The 22,116-nt window shown below is 40.8% G+C and overlaps 1 protein-coding gene across 1 annotated transcript in view; it reads left to right on the top strand.

Moving 5' to 3' along the window:
• The window catches only part of ABHD18 (abhydrolase domain containing 18), a 143,388-nt gene that overhangs the window by 109,661 nt on the left and 11,611 nt on the right, over positions 1-22,116 (top strand). Inside the window, exons 11-12 of the mRNA XM_085641528.1 lie at positions 2,896-3,283; positions 4,254-4,416. Coding sequence (XP_085497654.1) covers positions 2,896-3,283; positions 4,254-4,416 — 551 coding nt within the window. The remainder of the gene's footprint in view (positions 1-2,895; positions 3,284-4,253; positions 4,417-22,116) is intronic.

Raw genomic sequence — 22,116 nt, 5'->3', positions numbered from 1 at the left:
TTGTAAATATACCGTAGCACGAAAATCCCCTATTTACTTAGCCTTCATGGACCTTACTTCAGCTTTTGATTTTGTTAACAGGTCACACCTTTGGTCTATTCTCTTCAAATATGGGTTGGACGAAGTTTTAGTTAACTTTTTAGCGTACCTACATAGGGACTTAAAGACCCGGGTGCGGATTGATAAAGGCGGTGAGGTCACTCAGGATATCACTATTGGCAGAGGGTCAGGCAAGGGTGCATATTGGCCCCTCTTTTATTCATTTTTATATCTTAATGATTTGCATGACTCCCTGTCTAAGCTCACTAATGATGTTCCCATCATTAATGGTAATATCCTACCCGCCTTATTATATGCGGATGATGCGGTCCTGATGGGCCACACACCAAATGCACTGCGCACTTTAATACAGGGTTTCGTTGATTTTATGGCAGTTTTAGATCTTCGTACAAATTTTAACAAATCTTTTATAATGGCATGTGGCCCAAAAAAGCACCTTGTTAATTCAATCCCCATAGGCAACGAACGTTTACTAAGCACCCGCACTTTTCCTTATCTGGGGCTGATATTTGCAGCCAATGGTTCCTGGACTACTCATGTGGCACACTGCAGGGGAAAATTCGCTAAATCAATTAATTCGGTATTGTCACCACCCCAACCGAAAAAAGTTGAGGTGGTACTACCTATTACCAACATTTTATATTGCAGTGTATCCCTGTTGCAACCTATGGGGCGGAAGTTTGGGGCTTCACTGGTTGTAGTGGCATTCAGGGTGAGGAAAACAGATTCTGTAGGAAATTGCTGGGGGCCCCAATCTCCGCATCACAGTATATTTGCCATGGAGAGTTAAAATTGTCATATATTGAGGACTTTATTAGGGCGCGACCTAGTATATTTTGGCTTAAAATTTGGCAGAATCCAGCAGCAATATTTACAAGAAATATTATTTCCGACTGCCTGAAATGTTAAAAGGGGATAGACATACCGTGGCTTTCTGCTGTACGGGAAAGTCTAATCAGTGTAAACCTCGAACATATGTTCTTAAACCCAACTAATATGGACGGTGTAAGTAAAAAATCGCTTCAGGAGGTGTTATATGATAAGTATAGCAGGGCTAGACATGAAGAAGAGCTCCTGAAATCTTCAGTAGCAAGGTATATGTCCTTAGAAGATGTACGACTGCCGCCATCTTATCTGCCATCTAGTTACCTTCTGAAGAATATTAGCCATTGGGACAGAGGATTGTTGTTTCGACTAAGAGCGGGTACTATGAAATATATTCTCTGTTTCCCCCTAGGGTTTAACGCTAAGCTAGATCAAATGTTATGCCTATGTGATAACCTTAGTAAACAAACATTGCCACATTTTCTATTTTTCTGTAATTTCTATCAAATGTATACAAAATTGTTTTTGATTCCTGTTTTTTAAGTAAACGGCCATTATTGATCATAAAACAGCCTACACAGAAATTCTTAAATTAGAAGAGGATGCTTTGGTTTTCCGTGTAGGTTCCTTCTTGAAAGCGGCAGTCCGCTCACGCACCTCTATGAGTACTTAATGAAGGTCCATTTTTTAGGTGCGCACTGTATATGTTATTTCCCCTTTAGGATCACATGAAATCGAGGCATTCTGTAATGAACAAATGTAACCAACTGCACTTTATAGCTATATTGTAATGCCTTTTTGTATTTATTGGACTTTTATGGGCACTGTTTTGTACGATGCTGTTATTATACCGATTTTAGGTATTTTAATATTGATTTATTTTGACCTGTGCTTTTATGGATACATTTTTGAATCCGAATAAAGATTAATTAATTAATGTAATTATTGCATAATGAGTACATAATTAAGAAATTTCTGTTGATACTCAGAATGTAGAGTCATTTTGTCTGGCAATACAAAGCAACATTTGTCTGGGAAAATTGACAGAAAAAGGTGAAACGTACTAACAAGCATGAAAACCCCCAGTCTTGCATCTTATGCCTCATTCTGACCAGTGAAACGGGGCATGCAGTGCCCGATTCTAGCATGTGGAATTCGGAATAGGCGTGTATTTGGCACCTAGAGAATACCGCACCCTGCTGAATCTGTATTTAAGACGTGCCGTAAATACCGACCTTTCTACAGTACTTGGAAAGAGCACTTGCATCTCGAGTGTTATCATTCTGGTCTTGTTGTACTGTTCTTTGAACATTGCATCATACAAGAGACAAATGGAAGTAAACAGTTTGGGAAGCCACTGAAATAAACCTCCCAGCTGAATGTGGGCATTTTATGTTTTCAGTCATAATTGGTAGAACATGAACATCTTTTTACATTTCCTTCATTGTCCATTTTATTATTAACATTCAAAAGCAGTAAGCTCGGACACTACAAAAAACAGTACTTTACTACATTTTACAAAATACATTATTACATTTGACTAATACCCGTGAGTAAATATTTAATGGCGTACTACAGCCGGTAAAAAACATATTCTTTTCAAAACCTTTTACTCCTTCCGAGAATTTTGCTACTATGTGGACCATAATGGCAAGTGTTATTGTTGGGAATAACTGTTTCTTGCTGTATTTTAGACCTAATGTTGAAATATTTTGGCGTTCTATATTTTTACCCTCACACTGTTATGGAAAAATGCGTTGCTACTTTGTCATGCACCATTGATGCTCATCATCCGCTCTTTTTTTCTGCAAATGTGAATTTTATTTTTTTAACTCTGTTTGCCCTTGGTTTCTGCCTAGACAATTTTGCAAGCAAACGGAACCTTGAATTTATAGAAAAACTGGGTACATGACTTCAATCTCATTTTGAGTTAATAACGAAATTATTCTGTAATAATTCTTAGCATGTTATATCTTGTCATTAACAAATCTGTGTTTTTTGATTGTTCAGACTGATTCCTTCAAAATGGGGCAAGACTTTGTTAAAAACTCTCCCGGGAGTGTGGACAGTCTGACAGACCTGAAGTTAACCAGTGAGATGTTGAACCTGGATTCTGCTGACAAAAGGTGGTCTGCTGATCCTTTTCAAACTGTTGGCGCAAGCAAAGCCTCTGCAGGTGCCTCTATGGACCGCTTTTTATACCACGACGCTTCCAAAATATCCAGCTTCAGCCCAACCTTTTCTGCCAACATGAGCAGCGGCAACAAGTACTTTATGAGGGTTCCAGAGAAGCAGCATACAAAAAGGGAGGACTTGAGACGGGACACACTGCAGAGGGAATCTTTGCTATTTATGAAAGGAGTCATGGACGAATGCACCCACGTAGCAAATTTCTCAGGTACTTATCAGACTCTTGAAAATGGCAGGCGGGGAACTCTTTCGGGTGGCTTATGTAGAAATGGAAGTTCATGGAAAAAAAGAGGGTGGAGCATTTTCAAGTGCAGAACACCAATGTAAATGGACCCAAGAGTTTGCAGTACAGATCATTTTTCTTTTTTGAGTTGAGTTAAATTCACTGTGACCAATGTATGCAATGATGGACAGTGTTACAGACATGCAGTGGATAAGGCAATAAAAGCAATAAACCAGTGATGGTTGCAGCTTATTGGCCCTCTTATGACTTCAGCCTTGACAGATATTAAATTGGCAGAGCAGTTTGAATAACAGCATTGATAAAGGAAGAGAGGGCTAAGGTGGAGTATGTATCAGAGTACATTGTTGACTTCAGGGGATGTGATCAAGAGTCATGCGATGAACACCCGAAACAGAGTAAAAGACTTTAGAGAAAAGCAAGTTGTAATATTCTCAACCTAGGGCTACATGGCAGAAGAATGGCCAGCATTTAAAACTACAAAGTAAAAGCCATAAACTAATAATTACATATAAATAATGCTTTCTCTTTATTTGCAAAGCCAGTGTGCCATACATAATGTGTGTTCTACTGTCCACTGTTAACATTATGTAGTATTTTATTGTGCATTTAATGCAAGTGCAAGATCCTAATTCAAGGCTCGCACTTCATCTGTTTCGCTTCTATGTGCCTTTTGTTTCTCTTCTTGTCAAGGTTTATTGATGTGTTGAATGCACATACTGTGTAATTGTGCCTAACTATAGCACAAAGATATAGTATTTTTATGATTGTATTTTTATTAATAATTAAAGTAATCTGGCATGTGATGCCCAATAAATCCACGAATAATAAATTACTGTATGCGTTTCCACAAAATTGTTGTGGTATTTAAATAGTCGTTTTGGTACCTAGTATTCATGCCTGACTTTAGATCTTTTATTTTACATATTATTTGCAGTTCCACTTGACCCCAGTTTAATCATAGTAGTCCAGGCCAAGGAGGATGCCTACATTCCACGAACTGGGGTGCTTAGTCTTCAAGAGATCTGGCCTGGGTGTGAGATAAGGTACCTAAATGGAGGTCACATAAGTGCTTACCTCTTCAAGCAAGGTCTTTTCAGGTGAGATATGTTAACTTAAATGCAAGTTTGTTTTCCAAATTTTGAAAGGATCCCATTTGACATCTAAGTGTAGTAAATATTTGGTTAATACAGTGCCAATAAACTATGCTAATTGCATTGTAAATGCTGTAAATAAAACACCACAGTGGAAAATGCTGGGACTAAAGTTAAAACAGCATTGACATTCTCTTACTGTTATATATCATTTGTTGTTTATATATTGAGGTATTAGTAAAACATACAAAAATATGTTGTGAACGGAATGTATTGAGGCCTTTGTATTTTTCAATAACAAAAACATACATGCATCTCTCATCCTAAAGATGAAAGCTCATTTGTCGTGCATGCCTAAAGAAGATTTTAAATAATATTAGAACATTGGAATGTTGGGTGCTCTATTGAAAACAATGGAGTAGCTCCGGGCTTATAATGGCTGGTATAAGCCCGAAGTTCCAACACTCCAATGTTTCTTAGTTCACAGCTGTGGCAACATTATTGTTGGCAATGCGGTGTCTTTATTTTAATATCACCATCACTTTTCACGTCACGCTTATTTTTCACTTATTGTGTGAGCACCTGAATATCTATTGTTTTGGAAATAAATATCTGTCATAAACTGACCTACAGGTGCCTTTGTACATTGTTCATCTCTGCCTAGAGGAATTTATTTCCTAATCTCAAACCTAGTGCCCCCCGCAGGGTCACTTTCTATATGGACCTTTTGGCCAGACCAGAATCATTGTTTTCCTAAAACCACTTCACCACCCCAGGTTCGGGTATTGGGGTACCCTTGTTTCTCTCTATGCTTTCAATCCCCTCGCGCTTCCTAAAGCCTTTGTTTTATTTGTTAGAACATTCTGCCCTCTAGTGGCAAAATGTTCTAATAGCCTTATAGCCCTTCGTAGCTGGGCTATACCGGCTATTAAAGTCCCGCTCTCTCGTTAAAGGCCCTCGCCTCGGACATTTAACGCTTGAGCGGGCCTTTAATAGCCGACCGGCGGGCTATAAGGCTGTAATAATAACAAATACTGGTTGAAATGCCTTTCTTGAAACGTGACATTACCACAGGGGTTCTAATTGGGTAGAGACAATTGAATAAAACAATGGCATATTGTCCTCTAGTTACTTATAAATTATTAGAACATTGGAATGTAGAGCACTCCATTGAAGACAATGGAGTGCTCCGTGCTTCTACGGGCCGGTAAAGGCCCGCAAAGCAACATTCCAATGTTGTTTTACAAATGCCTCTTGGAGCCAGAAGGGATTTAAACCCCCTCGAACTCCGAGAGGCCTTTGTTTTATTTGTTGGAACATTCTGCTCTCTAGTGGCAGAATGTTCTAATAGCCTTATAGCCCTTCGTAGCTGGGCTATACCGGCCATTAAAGCCCTGCACCCTTCGGCTTGGCCCTTTAACGCTGGAGCGGGCCTTTAATAGCTGGAATAGCCCGCTACGGCGGGCTATAAGGCTATAGTATGTTTGGGGAGTGGAAAAGTCTCCAGTCAGTAGTCCGGAAGTGGCATGTCCCTGAGGAAAGGGGGGGGAGCTGTGATAAGGTGGGGTAGGTTCAAGATGGGAATAGAAGTGGGTAAACATCCTTAACGTAGAGGCTAAGGTTTTGGCCAAGGCGCTTGCTAATTGTCTCCGTCCTCACATCTCGTCTATTGTGCATCCCGACCAGGCCGGGTTTATGCCCCAGCGGGCGACCCGCCATAATATACGCAGAGCGCATGCAGCAATTGCGGCAGTGGGGAGCTTGGGGGTGCACGCGGCCCTGTTGCTTGCGGATATGGATCGAGCTTTTGATTCATTGAGCTGGGAATATCTATTCCCTCCTACGCCGATTGAATCTGGGACCTCGCTTTCTCTCCTATCTGACTTTACTTTACACAGACATAACAGCATCTGTGCGTGTGGCTGGCTCTGTCTCGTCGGTCTTTCCCATTGGTCGAGGCACCAGGCAGGGGTGCCCTCTGTCACCCTATCTGTTCGCCCTGGCAATGGAGCCCCTGGGTGCGTGTCGATGCGCTGGTATCAGGGCTCGAATGGGCCAATGGCTTGTCGGATCGAATCGCTTTATATGCGGACGACGTGCTATTCTTTCTTACGCAGCTGGATAGGACTGGCCCGCGGCTGTTGCGTATCATGCAGGTTTTTGGCGAGACTACCGGCTTGTATATGAACGAGCGTAAGTCTACCCTTTGGGTCCTGGGGGGATCGGCCGACCCTGGTGCCTGGGCCTCCGCGGTGCAGGTGGCGCGTGGGGGGCTGAAATATTTGGGCGTGTTCCTCTCGGACGCTCGGTCGACTTCTTGGGAAAAGAACTTGGTGCCGGTATGGAACAGGGTGCGTGACGATCTCAGAATTTGGTCCCACATGCCCCTATCTATATATGGCCGCTCGGCCATTTTCAAGATGGTTGCCCTTCCTCGATTGCTATATCAGCTGCAAAACCATCCATATCCTATATCCTCGGGTTGGTTCCGCCAGGTGAATGCGATGCTGGGTCAGTTTCTCTGGGGCGGGGGGGTTGTGAGGGTGGCTCTCCGTACTTGCTTTAAATCTACGTATTGCGGGGGACTCGCTACCTCCAACATCCTCTCATACTATATGGCCTCCCACTTGCTGGTCCTTAATGAATGGTGGTATGGTGACAGGTCGGATCCGGCGTATAACCTTGAGCACCGCTTAATGGGAGATCATTCACTGTATACACTCCTTTATTCTGCGCCCTTGCGGAGCTCTTTGCCGAGTGTGACACAATTGGTATTTGAGGTTTGGAGACAGGCGTTGCGGAGGATGGGCTGGTGGAATCGCCTAACTGGAGAGACGCCACTATGGCGAAATGGTGGCCTGCCGCAGTTGGCGACCTTGCCCGGCTTCCAGGACTGGGATGCGATTGGGATCTCTACTCTGGGGGATGTCATGAGGGGTCCTATCCTGAAATCCTTCCAAGATTTGCAGAACGACTTTCAAATGCCGCGCACCCAATTCTTTAAATATTTGCAGTTCCGGCATGCTCTTTCTCCCAGCTTGGCGGGTCTGGAGGAGTTGGACGATTTTAGTCCAATAGAGGCGAAAGTCTTCATGGGGGACTTTCGGGACCATAAGATATCGAAAATATACCAGTCCCTTGTGACACACTGCTCCCCGTCTCTGCAGCGTCTCCGTGATGTATGGGAGGAGGATGTGGGCCCGCTTGAGGAGGAGGACTGGACGGAGGCTCTAGCCTCTCCACGTGGGGGGGCCATCGCCGTGAGCCTTCGACTCATCCAGTTTAAATACCTCCATAGAGTGTATTTTACCAGAGTTAGACTGTATAGGGCGGGTCTAGTGGCATCCCCGAATTGCCTTCGCTGCTTGCATGAAGAAGGGACGCTGCTGCATACTATATGGGATTGTTCTGCACTAACTAGGTTCTGGCGGGGTGTACTGACATGCCTCTCAGAGGTTCTGGATTGGGATCTCCCTCGGTCTCCTAAACTAGTGCTACTTCTTGTGATGGACGATATAGGGGGCAATGTTTATAAGCGCCACCTGATGCTCCTGGGCTTTACTCTCGCTAAGCGGGACATAGCGAGGGCTTGGAAGGCGACGGTCGCACCCTCCGTATCAGTTTGGAAGGCTGGGCTAGATTTCTGTATGGGCCTAGAGGCCCCCATTTTTGTGGCACGGGGCTGCCCGCGTAAACATTATAAAATTTGGAAACGATGGGCAGATTACAGGGGACTGGAATTGGAACCCACTCCAGCGGAATAATTGTGTGGGTGGCAGTCTTTCTCTCCTTTGTTTTGGGGGGGGCATGTAACATTTGTGTATTGGGCGCAGTTGTGTCTCACGGACATGGTCCATGGCGAGGGTAGAATTGTAGCTACGAACAGATATGCTGCCTTGGCTGGATTGGCGGTGCGATGAGGTGGGGGGTGTTTTACGTTCATTTGTTTAGTGGGGTTGCATTTTTTATGCACGTCCCTTATGTAATTCTCTTTTGGTATTTCATGAGAAAAATGTCAAAGCCAGAATTTTGTTTATTGATGCTATGGCAGTCTCTGGGTTACAGAGCTCCGCTAAATGTGTATTTGACGAATAAAATCTGTTTACAAAAAAAAAACGTAATTCTAGTTTATCTCAATCGTCTGTGGTGGTTTTCTAAGAGGCCAGGATATTTTTCATCTGAATATTCGTGAGATATGCTCCATTGCCAGAAAAGGCAGAGGTCTTGTTCCATTGTGATGGAGAAGAGATGCTCCATTATAACATAATACAAATCAGAGACTTCTTGATGTTGACTGAAAGTCTGGTTGCATGTCAGTATTGGTATGATAGGTAGTGCAATTGATACGAATTCTAGTCTGCTTCTCAACCAATGTGATAATTGTCTCTACTGTGGTCGTTATATAGGTCTTGAAACGATTTAATGTGGTTTCCGGTTAAAAAGGTCCAGCATGTTTATGCTTCTTGATCCTTTTCCATCAGATTATACAATCTCTAATTAATACGCATGCTTTGTCCCAGATGGATGCTGATATGGGGTTCACAAGGCATACTTTTAATTTCTTATGTATTGTTTGCCATGCTTTGAGAATAGATTGAATATTCATGTTTTTGTAGTAGTGAGCCTGTGGTCCTGGTGCAGTATATCATGCCTAATTTTGGTGCACAGTGTGATGAAAAGCATTCATTCTGTGTCCAGATGGGGTTGAAATGAGAGAAAGTATTACATTAGATTAGTTGGGGCAGTTGGTTGGCTACATGTGACAATTCAGCATATGACATTCTAGGGTCACAAGCTCAGGTTTCTGCCTGTAGGTTGCATGCTTTTAAGTAGTATTTTGTACCCCCAAACAAATATACAGATGCCTTTATCGAGAAGGAGGGGAAAATATTAAATACATCCACAGTTTTTCTGCCCACTCTGATTCGTGTCACGACATTGAACTTTAGATATTAAGTAATGTCCTAAGCAAACCTTTTCAAGAGTCTGAAACGGGTATCCTTTCCATATAGGAAGAGTGATGATTTTTTTCTTGAGTCTTTGGTAAGCCACAAGAGGGGTGCATGCGTGTGCGTGTGTGCTTTAGTTCGTTTTTTAGGTCCTCCTTGGAACAAAATCCACTTGGCCATCATGAATTACACTGTATATCAATTTCTGTAGCCTGTGTGCCGATTATAGCCAATATCTGAACTTCCAGGTTAATCAATGGTATCAGACTCTGTAGGAAAGTGGGTTTCTGTTGCAGTAACCCCCTCCCCCCACTTTTTGCCAGATTTCTGATGCACTTTGACTTGATGTGTCCTGGGCCCCTGCCAATCAAGTTCCCAGGGCTTGTACCCCCAATTGGCATCTCTCTGGCCACATGGATGTCCCTTGTAAAAGGTACCATGGGTACTAAGAGCACTGTGACCAGGGAAGGCCTCTAAGGGCTGCAGCACATATTGTGCCACCCTTAGAGGTCCTGTACCTTAACACGCTCACACCCTGTCATTGCAGTGAAAAGTGAAGAGTCAACATTTCACACATCCCTGTGTGCCATGCCTGTAACCCATTTGCTATGGTATAGGTAATACACCCCTCTAGCTGGGTGCACTACACCACTGGTGAGGGTACAGTTGCATGAGCTCTGTAACCCTACAGTGTTTAAGTCTGTTCTTAGACAGTGTAAGTCCAGTAAAGTCATAAAGCGTATATGGTCTGGGAGTTTGTCATTACGAACTCCACAGCACCATAATGGGTTTTCTGAATTTTGGGAAGTTTGGTAGCAAACTTCTCAGCATAATAAACCCACACTGATGCCAGTGTGGGATTTATTATACCATGCACTCAGGGGGCATCTTAGGGATGCCGCCTGAAAAACGACCAGCTTCTGGTGGGTTCCCTGACTGATAAACACCAGCCTGCCACCACAAGACATGTTTTCTGGACCCCTGGGGTGGGAGCCTTCGGGCCCAGAAAGAAAGCCTTTCCTGGGCGGGGGTGGTCACACCTCCCCACGTCAGAAAAAGCCATCTGTGGCAGAGGAGCTTCAAAGGCCTTGCCGTCTTTGTAACACAACCCCCAGCCTCTCCTGCTATCAGGATCAGGCCCACTTCCTGTCTCACTCCCTTTTCAGCGGGAGGACAACTGGGAAAAATTAGAACAGCCCAAAAGGTGTGCCCACCTCCGCCAACCCCACCCCTCGGGTGGGAGAGGCGAGGTGAAGCCCACTCTTCAGGGACCGCCATCTTGCAGATGGTAGGAACCCTCCAATAAGTGTTAACGATTGTGCCCACTCCCCCACGTGGGGTGAGCCCACCAAGGGTGTATTCACCCTAAGGTCAGTAGCCACTGGGCGAGACCCCTAAAACGCCCCCTAAATACAGTATTTAGGGGGCAGCCCAGAAACAAGAAGGCAGATGTCCTGCAACCTACAACAGAAGACGCCCAGCAGAGGAGACTGCAGAGAAGAACTGACTTGGCCCCAGCCCTACCGGCCCGACAGCAGTTCCCAGCGAGCCTGTGCAAAAAATCGCCTTGTCCTGCAGCCCGCAAACTCCAGAACCCCTGGGAGGAATGACTGCCTTCAACAAAGAGCGGATCTCTTGTAAACAGCAGCTCTGTTCAAAAGAATGACCAAAGGAAGACTGCGAGCCTGCTGAGGACAATGAAACCCAACACCTGGAACCACCACTGCACCCGACACCTACGGTCTGAGTCCGAGTTGCCCACCAGTCCCAGCTAGGTCCCCCAGCACTCCATAGTCTGAGTCCATCATGGATTGACCCCTCCAGGACTCCCCAACATCACCCGCAGCCTCTGCACGGAGACCCCCCCCCCCCAACCCTTAGTGACCCAATAAGGGGAAATTCGACCTCAAAAGGCACCCCTGCATTCCCTCGCCCTGTGCCCTGTGGAAGAGGTCCTGTGGTGCACCTACGTCTCTGAGCCCTCCAACTTACCTGCCCAGCTGTTGGTTTCTCCCGGAAGAATGACTGGGCGGAACCTGCTGCCGAAACCCCCATTCAAAACAACAGGGCACCGAATGCCAAATCAGCACCCTGCACCCGGCCGCCCTGTGCCGCTGTGGGTGCACCATGTGCTAAATCGTATCTCCCTTTGCCTTGAGATAAACCTTAGGACCTTTGCTCCAACATCCAAGTGGCGTGCCCGTGAGAAGCCACCAACCAGAGGCCCCCTATGCCCTATTAGATAACATTGGGCCTCAGCACTCTCCACCCTAGTGCTGCTGAGTGCATCTTTAACGCTTGGGAAACCTTGTTCCAACCCCAGAAACCCAACTCCCAAAACCAAGTACTTACCTGTGAACAGATAACTTCATTCCCTTCCATAGGATTGCATTGACTGCTTTTCTGTGAAAAAAAGTTCTAATTGTGGTGTTGGAAATTCCATGAAAAGTCATACACGTGTGTTTGATAGCAAATTGCATTACTTACCTTTATCCAGGAAATGTCCCAGAGTGGTAACTAGGTATACCACACTGAGTAAGAAAAGTAATCTGAAAAGTAATCCAACAAACTACTCACAAAGTAATTACAAAGTAGTTGTACAGTAATTCCAACGGTGTTTGAACAATTGACTTATCTGTAACCAAACCAATTGCATCCAACTGCATTTCAACTGTATTCAACTGTATTATTCTTGCGAAGTACTATTACACTTACCTGTGCCAGGCCTTGATTGGTTACAGAAATAAAATATCACTAAATAATATTTTTATACAAAACAAACTGGTCAGAGTTCAGACTTTAAGTGTGTGAAATCATTTCTTGCCTGAGTGTTTACAGTGAATTCTTGACACTACCCTCTAATAAAGCTTTACTGCTTGCCCACACTACCACAAATAGAGTAAGGTATTATCTACTTTAACCTCTGTAAGCCTTTGGGTATCCAATGTATTCTGTGCACACTATACGTTACTTTGGTATAGTATATACAGAGCCAGCTTCCTACAGACACTAGCTTGCACACTGCATGACGTCTAATAGCGTCTTTGCCTGGTTTGGGGCCCAAAGAGATAAAGGCATTATTGGAAATGGTTTCCAATGTGCCAGAGATTAGTGTCTTTGTATACTGCCTAAAACATTGATGTTAAACTTACTCTACCTCTTCTATAGAGTACTGCAGAAAAACCACAAATGAGATCTCTCCAGTAGCGATTTCGCCTTCCAAGTGGCTCCTACCTTCATCAGAGAGCCCAAGAAGGTTTAGGGTGTTCAAATATTGTTGTTCTGCTGCAGTCATTTCTGACTTGTCAGACTTGTACATTTTTGTGAAGAAAGAGCTACATTTGTGCACTTCTGTTAGGTTCTATCTTGCTGTATGCATCTGCCAGACTTTTATGGGGGATATGGCGGTATATGACCTAGATCTCATTCTAATCGACCTGGCGAGTGAAATTTCAAAAGTGCCCCTTCAAGAATTTTATAAGCCACCTTCATAGTCTGTCTATATTTTTAATACTCTACATGCTAGCCTTTTCCTGATCAGGTTAGCCACCCTGTTATTTTGTGGACTTGTTGGTGGAGGCAATGTCCGGTGCCTCAATAGCGCAACCCATGGACATTATTTTGCCTACAGTTTCTCTTTTGTCTTGTCTGATTCTGCTGGTGAGGGATGTTTATTTGAGTAAGTCAATATTGGTTGATTTAGAGACTAAATCGATCAAGATTGTTTTCCTGTTGACGAAGTGCAAGTCGCTATTTATGTTCATGAAAATTAAAGAGTAAGAATTGTTTGTGGGAGTGAATATTTGAGGTAGTATTATCTGTTGGTGCATGAATCAATAGTTGCCCAAACTCAATGAGGTCTAGTTGTTTAAGTACAGGGATGGACTGGTGGGTTTGAAGATGATGAATAGAGATGGAGGGAAAGATAGGAATGGGCCGTGGATTAGTATTCCTCTGAGGGAAAAGTGTTTTTGTGGTGCTGTGCACATAAAAGGATACTGAGTCAGTAGGCTGGTATTCTAAAAGAGATATAACTTGCAATGTTTTATGGCATCCTTGTCCTTGGTCCACAGAGCCAGGTGCCATCATGTACTAAACACTAATGGATTGATGTTCTAGTGAATATTGAGGGATCCTTGAAAGATAGTGGCTAGGGTAGGGGAAGTATCGCTCAAAATCATAGGATAAATAAGGGAGAAGATTGGTGGATGTGTGTTTGTGGCAAATGTATCAGTTTTGTACTGGGGATTGAGTGCTCTAATGTTCGCATGTTTGATAGGTATTGATTCTTGGTATACCAAATCTTTTTTTTCAAAAAGTGGTCCTAGGGAAACTGTATTTAAAGACCAGGCAGTGTCCAATCCCCAATCCACAACTGAAACAGCAAAACGGAACTACCGGTCTATGAACGTCAAGACAAAGAAAGACAAAAACACGTGATTTCGAAGTCTGTGCAAACCAACACTCACCAAGACAAAATGAATCCCATCAGCCCACCACAATGGCGGAGCATCGTCATCTGGAAGTAGTTGTAAATTATATGACTGGTGTAGCCCACACCTATATAGGTGGACAGCCACACTTCAGTCATTCATAGTTATTACTCCAACCATGGTTATATTGTAATCAGTGGTGCTGATGATTTGCAGTGCAAGAGATTTTTTAATAAAGAAAAAGTGCAATACAAGTTAAAATTGACTACTAAGACACAAATAACTTTAATACACGCTATCTTAGTGTCAAGATTAAAACCAAATACTGATAGTTTGAAATAACTATCTAAAGCAATAGAGAGACAGGTCTACATGTTTCAGCCATAAAGGTGTCACTAACCAGGCTTTCTTCAGGACCAGATAGAAATTGCGCTACTGCAAATACTGTAAAAAACTGTGCAAAAAATATATTAAACATTGAAATGATTAATACGATACATCCTACCAGTGTATATGACTCAAGGTTGAGTATTCATATGATTTATCACCGGAGGTGTAATTTCTTTCCCAGCTTTATGTGGGAGTACGCCTCACCTCACCTGGCATCTGCTCAGTGGATGAGGCCCCGCTCTGTCCGTCGGTACCTCACGCTGTATCTGAGCCGAAGGGGAGTCACTGAACAGTCATTTTCCTAAATATTATAGACACTGTCAAATAAGGATGAGAGCCGCCAATGTCATCAGAACTAGAATCCATTGTGGGAGAGGTGGCACCTCCTATAATGAGTGTTACATAATCGTCCTAGTCTGGGCAAGTATACTGAAGAGTGACTGGTGTTAGTGGACCTTCTTCCCGACTATCAGAGTATAGGCCATCTCCAATTGGTAATATAGATTGAGTTGCCAAAGGGGAGTGTTGTGGCAAATGAGATGCATTAAAGGCTCGCACATAGGAGTGAGTGGAGTTGTCTGTACCTGTAATACTAAAAATCATATCATTGTAGGAAGAAGAAAATAAAAAGGCCAAAATCACAAATCAATATCTGTAAATTAATAGAGCTACTAAAGTTAAGTTAAACCTGAACCTATAAAGTATATACTTTTAATAACACTTTCTAACCAATCAAACCTAAATAATCATCAATTGTTTTCCAAAAGGTTTGATAATTCTGAGTATTATGAATGATACCAGATAACGTTAAATTAGCACCTCTCCTAGCAAAAATTATCCAAGCCCACCATGCATGAACTGATGGTAATGAGATATCTTTCCAATTAGTAGTAATTGATTTTAAAGCTGCAGATATTAAAAAATCAAAAAGTTTGTTGTTGATCAATGACATTTTAGTAGAGAGTGAAGAGGATTTACAAATAACTCTAGTATATGATAATGTATCTGTGACATTCAATATTTGAGTAATTACCAACCAAACATCATTCCAGAACTTTGCAACAATATGACAATGATATAACACAAGTCTTAACGAACCTAAATTTAGAGAAGAGTTCTAACAAGTAGAAGAATCTAAAAGCTTTGCATTATATAATTTTAAAGGGGTCCATAGACAGTTAAAAAGTATAGTGAATTAGTTTGATATAAAGATACAGGCAACCAACCTGAGACAGAATTTAACCAAATGGTCCTCCATATATCCAAAGATATCAACACGTCTAGTTGTTTATTCCAAAACGTAGAAACAAAATTGATGTTACCCCCATTGGAGTCATTTAATTTTGTATAAAGCAATGACACTACATGGACTGAAGATGCTATAGTTTGGCGATACAATTCCAAATCCGAAGAAGCAGTTGAAGGAAAGTTATTAGGGAATGAATCAAGAATAGTGTTGCATAGCAATTCATATTTAAAAATATTGGACGGTTGCAAATTAAATCTTTGTTATACTTCATCAAAACTTAAAAGGTATTATTAATGTAAATACCTTTTTAAATAAAAAATACCAGCTTTTATCCATGAAAGCCAAAAATGTGTGTGGAGAGCTAATTGTAATAATGGATTATGCCAGAACATTAATATTAAAGTATATGAAATGGAACACTGGAAAACAGAATCCACATTATGTCTTATCAGCTTGGTAGATTTCACCTTTATTGATTTCTTTAACAAAGCAGAAGAATTGGACATTGTGAGTAAAGCTGGTTAGTGGTTAGAGATACAGTGATATTAAGTTTTGTTCAATACGAAGCCATGAAGGTCAAACATAAGGTTTTACTTTGCTTTCAAATAAAAGCCTTATGATATAGAAGTAAAATATGATAATCCAAACCCTCCATTGTTTTTAGACAATTTCAGTTTTTTATAACTTAACCGAGGAGATTTGCTATTCCAAATAAATTTTGAGAAATATTTGTCAATGGTCTTAAAACATTCAAGAGAGTTGAATAGGTATCATTGAAAAACGATAAAAAACGTTTTGGGGCCATTATCGTTTTAATTGCATTTAACCTTCCCCACCAAGATCATGCAAGGTGGGACATTTTTGTAATTTTTTCTTATTATAAGCCAAAATAGATTCAAAAATCAATGAGCAAGATTGTTTTATATTTCTAACAAATAATATACCTAGATACTTAAGCTTATCTTTTTGCCAAACAATTTCTTTATTAGGAGCATATCAGATAAACAATGAACGTTTAAGGCAAGAAATTCAGTGTCGTTAGTGTTAAGCTTATAACCTGAAATCTTTGAGTACATCTCAATAATGGAGGGATCGAAAATTTCTGGGTTGTCAATATACAAAAGAATATCATCAGCATATGCTGTTGTTTTAATAGGGACTTTGTGTATCTGAAGGCCTTTAATTTCCCTACAATTTCTAATAGCCATTAATAAGGGCATGTATAAAATGAGGATGCACAATAGCCAACGTAGTCGCAATAATTTTAGCATAAAGTTTATAATCTTTATTTATTAAACAAATAGGGCGGTAATTTTCAACCAAAGAAGCGTCTTTATCCGGTTTTGGTAGAACTATAATTAACCCTTCATAGAACGACCCCGAAGTAGATCCGGTACTGCTAAAATGAGAAAACAACGAAAGCAAATGTGATGTAAGGTGAGGTGAAAATTATTTTATAAAATTCAGCAGGAATACCATCTGGACCTGGATATTTGTGTAATTTTCAGAGATTTAATTGCTGAAAGTATTTACTCTAAAGTGATTGGAAGATCCAATTTATTTCTGTTGGCTAATGAAATTTTAGGTAAACCACATTCTTCCAAAAATGTATCAATATGCAACAAATCCTTATTAGGTGGTTTATTACATAAATCAGAATAATATTTAATGACTTTATTAATGTCTTTGTGGGATAAAGCAATTAACCTATTTGGATTGTGAGTAGTATTTATTTGATTTTTGATCTTTTTTTTATACAAAGATAGTTAGCTAGAAAACTACCAGACCGATTAGCACCAAACAAAATTTTGCTTTGTTATTTGAGATTTGTATGCATGCACTATTTCTTAATATAGAGTTCAATTCATAACAAAGTTTTTGCAATTGTACCTTATATTTGATGGTATTAGAAGTAATATATAGACGTTTGTATTTAGCTATTTGTTTACCTGGATCTTTAATTATAGTATTAAATTATTCATTTTCATGTGCCATAATAGATATAGTTTCTCCTATGATATATGTTTAAATGTGTCCCATCGATAAATGATAGACGTAGAATCTTCAGGGTTAAATGAAAAATAACCATGAATTGCAGACGAAAGCTTTGGCTTATTTTGTCATTAAGAGCAATATTGGTATTCATGCGCCATCGACCTTGAACATGCTGACCGGAGTTGAAACATAATTTGCATGATAAGAGAGCATGGTCAGAAATATTTATATTCTGAATAGTGGGATTAAATATTGAAGATATTAGACTACAAGATATTAAAAAATAATCAAGTCGAGAATAAGAATTATGCGGATTAGAAAAAGAAGTAAAGTCCATATCAGTAGGATTATGTAGGCGCCAAATATCAACCATTTTGGTAGTTCTTAAGAAGGATTTAAGAGTGAAAAAAGCTTTTGGAGGGGGCGGTATTTGGTTTGGGAAATTCTATCCAACAATGGATCAGAAATAAGATTAAAATCACCTGCAATAATCAGAGGGACATTACCCAATTTTAGTAGGGCCCATATGCATTAAGTAGGTATAAAACATTATTGTCAATTTTAATATTGGCTATAATGAAACGACCGTCATAATCAGAACACTTATGCAAAATCTGAACATGTAATTTCTTTGCAAAAAAAAATAGCAACTACATTTCTCCTATTAAGAGCCGGAAAAGAACTAATAGAACCCACCCATTTTTTATTCATGCAAGATAAAACTGTATCATCTACATGAGTCTCCTGAAGTAAACCTATATCTGCTTTGACTAGCTAAATAATCTAAAACCTAAGTACGTTTAACAGGGTGCTGTAAACCTTTAACATTAAATGAAACAATTTTAATACCATTAATATTTGACATTGAGAGAAGAAAAAAAGATAGGTAAACAAATTGACGATTCAGAATGAATAAAGAAATGCAGCTCTAGTATCAATAAAGCGAAGAAAAGAAAGAGACAGACTGACACAAGAAATAAAGATTAGACAACAAAAAGACATAAATAGTACTCTTGAATCGCACACATGCATGTCACGAACGACCATACTGTACATGCCCTTTTAAAATACTCTAATCAAAAGGCTAGCAAACTAGAAATTCAAATATCATTGAGATCAAGTGTCTGTCTCATTTGTTTCCATGGAGTACTGCGACTGTTGATCCATAAAGCGACGACGATCATCTGGTTGCTGGAAAGACTTAGAGGACCCATATTTCCATATTCGAACAGTGGACTGATCAAATAAACCATATTTATAACCAGCACTTCTCAGTCTTGGTCGAAGGTCAGCAAATTATTGGCGAATTTTGACTGTTTCCTTTGCAAAGTCTTGAAGAATAAAAATGTTATTCCCATTGACCATTAAAGAAGGAATGTCTCCGGCTGCCTTTCGTACCAAAAGTAAACGGTGATGCCGCAAGACCCTAAATATCATTTGACTAGGCTTCTCCTAAGTGGATTCCGATTAGAAGGAATTCTATGCGCCTTATCAATCTAAACTTTTTCAGGAAACTTTATACGTAAAAGACCAGGTAATAAGTTTTCTAAATATAACCTGCAGTTATTACCTTCCACATCCTCATGTAAATTAAAAAGTCAGAGATTATATTGCCGATTGCGGGTTTCTAAGTCCAGCAATAACTTATTCATTGGTACTATTTTAGATGCAATAAGTATAAGATGGTCAATTTTAGCTTTATTATCCTAAATTTAAATAGCATTTAGGAAATTTGTAATTTCAGACGCAATGTTATCTGTATTGGAGAGCACAGCTTGTAATTTTTTCAGTAATGTGTATAATGAAGGCTCATTAATATCCACTAATTTAGACATAACTGGCGGAGGAGAAGTATGTTGTTTGCGTTTAGTAGACATACCTTGAGAAGTCTTGCCAGACATATTTTTAAATAAAAAAAATGAAAACAACAAAAAGCCAGTCACAATATCCCTTGAAGAACAAATGAGCAATAATAAAATGCTCCCTAAAAATGGGCAATGCAGCAGCTTAAACTAACTGTGGGAGTGGCCTAGGTCACAACCTTGCCCTTTCCTGGAAGTCACTCTACCCTCCTGACAGAAAGAGTTGGCTGCACCAGTTCAGAAGACACGGAGAGCAGTCCACTTGAAGTTGCTCCAGTCGGCCTATTTGAAAAGTCGCACCACCAGAAGAGCTGGGCATTAGAAGTCTCTGCGTCTTTTCAAAAGTGGTAAGGCTATTTAGTTATGCCGTAAATTCGTCCTTTACGGGCAAACGCCACTGCAGCTCAGCGGGAGGCGGCCATCATGATCGGCGCACTCGCGTGTCTCCTAATTGTAAATAAGACCTTTGAAGCCAAAAGTAGAATAGTGTGTCTAACCACGTTGACCAGACAGAGATGGGAAGATCAGTGACCGTCTGACTCTGAAAGTCCTTTTTAGGGATTATGACTTGCTTCATCTCTTTGATCCCTCATTACTGCATTCAAAGGCAGGTACAGTAAGAGCTTGACAGACCGTGTCTACAAAGCGAAAACTCATTTACAAACCTCATAAAGGTAACAAGTGCCTTTTCTTAAGGAGAACACCCACTTTATTATGACAGTGTGCACCTCCCTAGCTGATTGAGATGTGCACTTGCACTAGCTAGCAGTCAGCAGCAAGTGGTTGCTCAGAGTGGCTCAACTACATATAAATGTCCTCAAATTACGAGCCATAGCAATGTGCCTACACGCTTTTCTTCCACGAGTAAAGATCTCCTTAGTGTTAGTGCAAACAGACAACATGACAAGTATGTACTACGTGAACATGCAGGGAGGGACACGCTCCTGCCTGCTTTCAAGGGAGGCACAAAACATGGGACTAGGACATACAGAATTGTAGCTGTACCAGGTATAACTAATTCCAACTATCGCAGCCGGACATGAAGAGTCTCGAGAATGGGTACTGATTCAAGTGGAACTGAACCACATCTTCCACCACTAGGGCAAACTAAATCTGGTTCTATTCCCAACCAATCGGAACTAGAGATGTGCTGAAGTTATGCCAACAAGCATGACCATCCCAGGTCATGGGAAATGATTTTTAAATATTTGGTCGGAAATTTATGTATACAATTTTTCTTTGCTTCCCCCTAATCCCAAGTTCTTGCAAAGATGAAGAGGGAGCCGTAGCGTCTCGTTCTCTTATCCCCATGGTACTACAAAGCGCACTGGTTCACAGAGTTTCTCCTCCTCTCAGAGCAGCCTTGAATTCTACTTAAAATCATCACTAAATCAGCTGTCTTGCTGATACGGTCGGATCCTGTTTCAAGACTTGCGCTCGCTGAACTTTATAGCTTGGCTCCGGAGTTCAATGAATTCCTCTTACTTGACATTTAGGAGGACTGCAGAGACATACCATCTAAAGTCAGAGCAGTCTCTACAAATAAGGCGTATGGCGCAAAATGGAAGCTGTTCTGTTCTTGCTGTGCATTACATAATTTGCACCTGGTACTGTCTTCTCCATAGCAAATATTACCATACCTGCTTCACTTAGGAAGATCTTGCCTAAGTCATGCTTTGACCAAAGTCCATTTGGCCTCCATTCCACGCCTTTGAAGGACACTAAACCAGCCATTGGTTTGGTCTAATAGGCTTATTAAGGAATTCCTCAAGGGTATTTTTTGATTCTTTCCTCCAATAAGACCTCCTCCTAACCCATGGCAACTTAATTCAGTTCTGTCACAATTAATTAGGAGTCCCTTTGAACCAAGGCAGAATTAAAATGTATTTCTTGGAAGATGATACTTCCGTTGGCTCTAACTTGAGTGTCTCTAACCTTTTCTGTAATAAGAGCTACTTATGTTTGATGAAAATCCTCCCGAGTTACTAAATTAGAGCTGTAGTAGTAACCACATCAGACAAGATTGCATAATTGGCCACCATATGCAAGATTACTTGCCATGATCCCCACTGTGCTTCAGGCCCAGTTGCCAGTAGTAATGTAAAAAATGCTTCATCAATGTGTAATGCCTCTTCATGGGTAATACATAAAAGCCATAGCTGCAATGCTCTGGCACCAAGGTAATACAATTTGTAATAGTCTCCCCAACAGTGTTTGATTTTTATCTATCAAATATCCGCTTTAAATACATTTTGGAAATTCAACTGTTTTTCTCCAAACATCAGCTTATGAATTATGAAAATACACACAATTTTATTTCGAATACACTCTTTTCAAATGTGAAATACCTATATTAATTCAAATAAGCAAAATGCCTAGTTAAGTTCACTGTGCTGCACTTGAGAGAGATAATTACAAGTAGCTGGAGAGCTGCCAGTAGCTCACAAGCTACTCATTGGAGAAGCCCGCTCTAACTTCTGCTAAAAGTGTTAGCAAAATTCAAGTCTTTACAATTAGAGAACCCTTCTTTCTAGACGGAGATGACAGAGTCCTACTATGAATGAACTCACATTTAATCCCAGCAGTACCATCTGACCTACATTTGAATAAAATAATAGTCTTAAGAACATGCTTTCAGAATTCAAGTAATGAAGCCTAAAGCTCTTGATACCTTAGATGCCTAAAGTTTTGTATTGACAAAACAAAATCTCTTCGATAAACTGATCAAAAGTTGGTGGCTTATGTTCACCCACAGAAAGGACAATCTATTTTCAAACAAAGTATAGCTTGCTGGGTGTCTGCAGCCATAGTCTTTTGTTCTAATAAAG

This window comes from Triturus cristatus, chromosome 2_2 (assembly GCF_964204655.1).
Source record: "Triturus cristatus chromosome 2_2, aTriCri1.1, whole genome shotgun sequence".
Taxonomy (NCBI): Eukaryota; Metazoa; Chordata; class Amphibia; order Caudata; family Salamandridae; genus Triturus; species Triturus cristatus.
This window is presented reverse-complemented; position numbering and strand designations above follow the sequence as displayed.